We start from the raw sequence: 7,500 nt of genomic DNA on the forward strand, positions 1-7,500 counted from the left end.
TGTGTGTGTGTGTGTGTGTGTGTCTGGTACCTGCGGGGTCTGTTTCAGTATGTAGGAGGTGTAGGAGAGGTGTGCTGGTCCACTAGATCCAGAACCACTGGAGGACTGAGCAGAACCAGAGGACGAACCCTGAGACTGGAGACCTGGAGGGAGAGAGACAGGTGTGTGTGGGGGGGACAGGTGTGTGTGTGTGTGTGCGTGGGGGACAGGTGTGTGTGGGGGGGACAGGTGTGTGTGTGTGTGTGGGGGGGACAGGTGTGTGTGTGTGTGTGTGTGTGTCTCTAACCTGCACTGCTAGTTTGGAGGATGTTTATATGTGTATATGTGTGTGTGTGTGTGTATATATGTATCTATATTAGGGGTGTCACGATTCTCTAAATCCTCAATTCAACTGTATTTCCGATTTTAGGGTCACGATTCGATTCGATTCTCGATTTACAGCAGAGAGGCCTATGCCAGTTTTAGATTAGTCTATGGTCAGTCATTGGTTTGATTAATCAAATTTACAATATCTTATTTCAAAAGGTGGGTTTGATATAAGTGATGCAAAGTGATACAAGTGATCTGTAATTAGGCATTAGGCACTAATGGTCAAATTTAAATAATTTAATTAAGATAAATGTAACAATCTTGTTCTCAGTGGAAAACAACAAAAACAAACAAATAATAATAATAACAACAATGAGGTCACAGAGGGTACCTGCTATCTAGTGGCTTTTTTTGGTAGCAGCAATGTGCAACATAAAATAAATAATAAAAAAATACAGGAACAGTCATGTACAAAATAATAGAACAAATAGAGCAGGGGTGCCCACAAGTTTTCAGCTTGCGAGCTACTTATAAGATGACCAAGTCAGAAAGATGGGGGGGGGGGGGGGGGGGGGTGATTTGCGTGTGTCAAACCCTAGACGTCAGATTGGCTACCATGATTGTCAATCAAAATACAACCATCAGTGCAGATGGGCAATTCATCCACTACTTTTTAATGTTGCGCGATCTACGCACATTCCTTCGCGATCGACCGACACTTCCTTCGATCGCGATTGACGTAATGGGCACCCCTGAAATAGAGCCTTAACAAATTAAACTCTATCCTACAAAATTTCTTAAAAAACAATTTCTTTAGTGTCTTCATACATGGAGGGCAACACTTTAGTTGTAAGATGCGACCTTAACCAGGCTTATACTTTCGCGAGTGACCGTAGTACGCGACTCCGCACACCTCGTGCGAAAGGCGGAGGCGTTTATACTTGCCGCGTTACATTCTTTGCAGTGTTGTAGAAACGATATGTGGTAGTATAAAGAAACACCCCTCAAAAACAGGAAAAGGAACATTTACCTGACGAATTTTAATGTTGCTTTGTGTTTCAGGGTTGAAATGTGCTGGAATTTTGGCTAAAGTACTTGTAACTACTTGGTTTCACAACAGCTGTCTGACTGAACAGTTCTCTTGTATTACGTTAACAAATACGAGCCTCTTGTAATTCCAGGACGAAACATGAGAGAACGTGAAGACGTTAAGATTGGGCGTTTTGAAAATAAACAACCATTAAATGTGATAAAAATTAATTATTTTGAATCATTACGAGTATATGTATAAATATTTAACTTAAGTTTAACGTGCTGGGAATTATTGAAATGGACCTTGAAAGTGACATACAAGTGCTTGAATTCCACCTTGTAAAGGCGTGCGCAGTTACAAAATTCGAGAGGTGCACGACCTCGCGAATCGCCAGAGCGTGAGGCCCACGCGCACGGGTGGAGCCACCACGATGGCGTCATTTTCGGTGCGCGGACCCTCTCGACACATCAAGTATAAACCAGGCTTTAATTTGTGTAGTGTGGGTGCTTGCATAGTTTAGAGGGAGGGATCCTCGAACCTCTTTTTGACTTCGAGGCTCGAGATTGTGACATAATTTCGATCGATTTCGATTAAATATCGAAATCCTGACACCCCTAATATATATATATATATATATATATATATATATATATATATATATATATATATATATATATATTAGTGGTGGGACTTTAACGCGTTAATTTCGATTAATTAATTACAGGAAAATTAACGCACTAAAAAAATTAACGCATTTTAACGCACGATACACTTTTGCATCGTGGAATGTTTCTCAGTGCACGAGTTCCAGGTGTACAGATTATATGGACGCACGATAAGATGAGCATGATGCAGATGTCTGAAGAGGCTACGCTGGTGGATGGGAAATTTAAATATAGAGAGTCGGCTCGTGGAGCTGCTTCAACAGTGCGATACTCTCACGAGGAGCGATTTGAATTTCAAACATGTTTGATATTCTTGCGACGCTGCGATTTCTGATCGGGAGTTGGTCGTGAGGTGTGAATCGCTCCTCGTTTACCTGTGTAAACTATACGATGCACGACACGCGATTGAGCCGAAACGAGTGAAAAATCGGCTGAAAATGGGCCAAAAATCGCACAGTGTACGCCCAGCTTAACGCGCAGTTCAGTAATGATAACTTAGCTGCTAAATGTATTCCTAGTACGATAGGGTGACCTAAACGTCCGCATTTCACATCCTGTCCCGGTCATCCCGGGTTTTTTTTAAGTGAGGAAATGTCCTGGTTTTTAAAGTACCTTCATTGGACCATTAAGACTGGATTAAACTTTCGCGAGTGACCGTAGCGCGCGACTCCGCACGCGTTTATACATGACGCGTCACATTATTTGTGTTGTTGTTCGCTCTCTGTGGTCGAAGATAAAGGCTTACAAGAAGCGCTGCACATTGCGTCAACTGATGCAAGTTACGAACTACCGTCCAGGGGTGAGTTTCCCAAAACGTTCTTAGCACCAAGTACTTCTTAACCTCGTACGTAAGAACGAGGGAAAAAAAACAGGTTATTGTGAAAGGGAAGTAAAACAGGTTATTGTGAAGAGCGCCACAAATGTGGCTCTGACTGGGGATCACTGGACCTCTGTTAGCAACAAGAATTATCTTGGTGTGACAGCTCATATTATAGATGATGAATGGAAGATCCAGTCATTTGCTTTGAGCATGCAGAAGACCACTTCTAGGCACTATGGAGATGCCTGTGGCAGAGGCCTGGGAAATTTAAGAAAAGTATACCATCTAAAATGGTATTAAAAACATCTTCTGATTTACTTCAATTCTTCCAATATCCTGAGCAAAACTCCCAAAATTAAACAACATTTTTGGTCAGAATTTCCAATGTTCTGAACTGTTTTCTGCACTCATATATTGGTCTGTGTAGTAGACTGGTGGAAAAATAAACAAGATGTTGAAGTTTGATTATGTTCATTGATTCATTCATCATTCAAACTTAAATTAATATTTCTCATGTTAAATACTGAAATGCGATTAAAATGCGATTAATTTCGATTAATTAATTACAAAGCTTCCGATTAATTCGATTAATTTTTTTTATCGCGTCCCACCCCTAATATATATATATATATATATATATATATATATATATATATATATATATATAGTGTCTGACCTGCGCTCCTGGTGCCGAAGATGTGTATATATGTGTATATATGTGTGTATATGTGTGTGTGTGTGTGTGTGTGTGTGTGTGTGTGTGTCTAACCTGCGCTGCTGGTACGTAGTATGGCTCCCTGGGGTATCAGCAGTAGTTTGCCTCTACCCGCTGTGCTCCTGCTGTTGGTGGTGAGGTACAGTTTGGTACCAGGGGGCAGGCTGGCCAGGTTACTCACCGGCAGCTGCAGCGTGGCCATCACTACGGAGACGACAACCGCACCACGGCAACCGCATCAGCATCAGAGACACACGGCACACAGAACAGTAACAGCACAGCTGAGAAACAGCATCATTCAGCCTCTTCATCAAGAACATCATTCAGCCTCTTCATCAAGAACATCACTCAGCCTCTTCATCAAGAACATCACTCAGCCTCTTCATCAAGAACATCACTCAGCCTCTTCATCAAGAACATCATTCAGACTCTTCATCAAGAACATCATTCAGACTCTTCATCAAAGATGGACAAATAAACACGTCATTCCTGACAGCTGACATGTGCTGTACGTACTTTTACACACATTCAAGACTCGGGATGTACATTTAGGAAGTGAAAATGCATACAGTGACTGTATACGTCTCTCTCTCTCTCTCTCTCTCTCTCACACACACACACACACACACACAGTGAGCACACCAACCAGGAAGAGCCTGTCTGATTAACATGTGGATGGGAGGTATCCCACAATGCAAAGTAAGCTCTCCACCAAACCTTTAAGACACCAAATGTTTATTTAACCAGGGGTGCAAGGCGTTTGACCTCTGACCTCCACTTTTGCCGCCAGCTCCCGATCCTCCTGTTGCCTTGGCGACTGTGTGCACCTGCTGTCCAGCTGTGCTGCCTGTGACACTGGCTCCGCCCCCACTAACAATCGCCTTGGCAACACCTTGTGCCACCACCTGTTTCTGCCCCATGACCTTTGAGACGGCGGGGCTGGACTTGGCAACCAGGATCTGCCCACTGCTGATGGCCACCTGCTTTACTGCAGACTGTAGAGTACTGACCTAGAGATAGAGAGAGAGACAGAGAGAGAGAGAGAGAGAGAGAGAGAGAGAGAGAGAGAGAGAGAGATATGAATTTACTGGACCAGTTCTAGACTAACAAGTTGATGAAGCTATCCCAGTTTGACCAGTCTGAGACCCAGTCAGCTATGCGGGGTAGTTGTGCTTCTTGGTGAAGGAGAGATTGTGTTCTCCTGGTTTAGACTAGACCCAACAAAGATCAACATCTCAGCACAGCACCAAGCAGGAGGAACGCCTGGAGATGAGGCAGTGAGACAGAGTCTGAGCCTCTGGTGTCTCACTGCTGAGAACACGACCTCCTGACCGACATGACTTACACTGATGTGCAGAACACACATATAAGCAGCAGAACCCAGGAGGTCAAGGCCATCAGCACTCACACACACACACACACACACACACACACACACACACACACACAACACACCACACTCTGACTTTAGTTATTACAGTAATTTTTCAAACCCTGTGAAACGACACTGCTGTGAACGACCCAACTCTCATCTGTCTTCAGCCCAGAAGGACCCACACAAGGACAGACCTCACCAAACGCTCCCGCTCCCTGGAACGCTCAGACACGGGCAGACCTCACCAAACGGTCAGTGCTAGCCAGCTAAAAGTTAGTGAGACTGAAATGTGGAATATAGTGAGATTCCCCACAGAAGCCTGAGATTCGCAGGTTCGTCAGAGAGTTAAAACGTCTCTTCTAGGACAAATGCAGGCGAGTTATATATGGGTCACTTACAGTGTCTCACACTCAGAGAGGACTGATCTAAAAACAGCAGCTTGATAACGCCCTGCTGTCCCTCTACAGGGCTGAATCACTAGCTAAACACATGAATGAATACCAATCAGGACCTTGCTGGGCGTGGCTCCGCCTCCTGACCCCGCCCCACTCTTCTGTGGGGACATGGGGGTCACGTGACCTGCTTTCACAGCCACATACTGCTGCTGTTGCTGGGCTGTCGTCGTGGACACCACCTGTTGCTGTGGTGACGGTTGGGTGGTCACTTCCCCTGGTTCCTGCTTAATGATGACCTGAGGCACAGAGAGTGAAGGAGAACAGACGTGAGCACACGTGAGGCACAGAGAGTGAAGGAGAACAGACGTGAGCACACGTGAGGCACAGAGAGTGAAGGAGAACAGACGTGAGCACACGTGAGGCACAGAGAGTGAAGGAGAACAGACGTGAGCACACGTGAGGCAGAGTGAAGGAGAACAGACGTGAGCACACGTGAGGCACAGAGAGTGAGGGTGAACAGACGTGAGCACACGTGAGGCACAGAGAGTGAAGGAGAACAGACGTGAGCACACGTGAGGCACAGAGAGTGAAAGAGAACAGACGTGAGCACACGTGAGGCACAGAGAGTGAAGGAGAACAGACGTGAGCACACGTGAGGCACAGAGAGTGAAAGAGAACGGACGTGAACACACGTGAGGCACAGAGAGTGAAGGAGAACAGACGTGAGCACACGTGAGGCACAGAGAGTGAAGGAGAACAGACGTGAGCACACGTGAGGCACAGAGAGTGAAGGAGAACGGACGTGAGCACACGTGAGGCACAGAGAGTGAAGGAGAACAGACGTGAGCACACGTGAGGCACAGAGAGTGAGGGTGAACAGACGTGAGCACACGTGAGGCACAGAGAGTGAGGGTGAACAGACGTGAGCACACGTGAGGCACAGAGAGTGTAGGAGAACAGACTTGAGCACACGTGAGGCACAGAGAGTGTAGGAGAACGGACGTGAGCACACGTGAGGCACAGAGAGTGTAGGAGAACAGACGTGAGCACACGTGAGGCACAGAGAGTGAAGGAGAACGGACGTGAGCACACGTGAGGCACAGAGAGTGAAGGAGAACAGACGTGAGCACACGTGAGGCACAGAGAGTGAGGGTGAACAGACGTGAGCACACGTGAGGCACAGAGAGTGAGGGTGAACAGACGTGAGCACACGTGAGGCACAGAGAATACACTCTTCCATGTCGGGACCACTGTACTGAGGAGGAGAGCTCAGAGCAGCCCTCTTAATTGAAGCTAGGTTTATACTCGACACGTTGTGAGTGGCACGAGGGTCTGCGTGCCGAAAATGACGTAATGATGGTGGCTCCGCCCTGCGCTTCATGAGGTCGTGCACCTCTTGAATTTTGTAACTTTGCGCGCTCCGCGTCTCAGCGCAATGAACAAAGTCGTGTTTGAAGGGTTCATACACCTTTATAAGGTGGAATTAAAGCACTTGTACGGCACTTTCAAGGTCCATTTCAATATTTTCCAGCATGTTAAACTTAATTAAGTTAAATATTTATACTCGAAATGATTCGAAATAATTCGCTTTTTATCACATTATTTAATGGTTGTTTATTTTCAAAACGCCCAATCTTAACGTCTTCACGTTCTCTCATGTTTCGTTCTGGAATTACAAGAGGCTCGTATTTGTTAACGTAATACAAGAGAACTATTCAGTCAGATAGCTATTTTTTTTTAACTAAGTAGTTACAATTTCAAGCATTTTCAAGTACTTTAGCACATTTCAAACCTGGAACACAAAGCAACATTAAAATTCGTCAGGTAAATGTTCCTTCCCCCTTTTTTGAGGGGTTTCTTTATACTACCACATATCGTTATGGAGAACACTGCACAGAATGTGACGTGTCGAGTATAAACGCCTCCACCGCTCCTGAATGTTTGCACAAGGTGTGCGGAGTCGCGCGGTACGGTCACTCACGAAAAAGTATAATCCAGCACAGGTGTGGCACACAGAGCAGATCTCTGCCATGGGGAGAATTCAGCAAAATTGCACGTGTGTGTGTGTGTGAGAGAGAGAGAGACAGAAATCCTGCAGACAGGCGCACAGGAAACAACACCACGCCACAGATAGATGTTCCATTTAAAAGAAGTTACGCTCGCGCACACACACACACACACACACACA

The 7,500-nt window shown here is 45.5% G+C and overlaps 1 protein-coding gene across 4 annotated transcripts in view; it reads right to left on the minus strand.

Moving 5' to 3' along the window:
* Positions 1 to 7,500, minus strand: part of yeats2 (YEATS domain containing 2) — a 37,157-nt gene that overhangs the window by 14,083 nt on the left and 15,574 nt on the right. For 3 of the 4 annotated variants that reach the window (XM_076981792.1, XM_076981790.1, XM_076981791.1), the window contains exons 14-17: positions 5,429 to 5,608; positions 4,315 to 4,552; positions 3,597 to 3,746; positions 31 to 143 (exon numbers count right to left, since the gene is read on the minus strand). In XM_076981792.1, coding sequence (XP_076837907.1) covers positions 31 to 143; positions 3,597 to 3,746; positions 4,315 to 4,552; positions 5,429 to 5,608 — 681 coding nt within the window. The remainder of the gene's footprint in view (positions 1 to 30; positions 144 to 3,596; positions 3,747 to 4,314; positions 4,553 to 5,428; positions 5,609 to 7,500) is intronic. The other variant, XM_076981789.1, reaches the window with a different exon arrangement.

This window comes from Brachyhypopomus gauderio, chromosome 19, assembly GCF_052324685.1.
Source record: "Brachyhypopomus gauderio isolate BG-103 chromosome 19, BGAUD_0.2, whole genome shotgun sequence".
NCBI classification, from domain to species: Eukaryota; Metazoa; Chordata; class Actinopteri; order Gymnotiformes; family Hypopomidae; genus Brachyhypopomus; species Brachyhypopomus gauderio.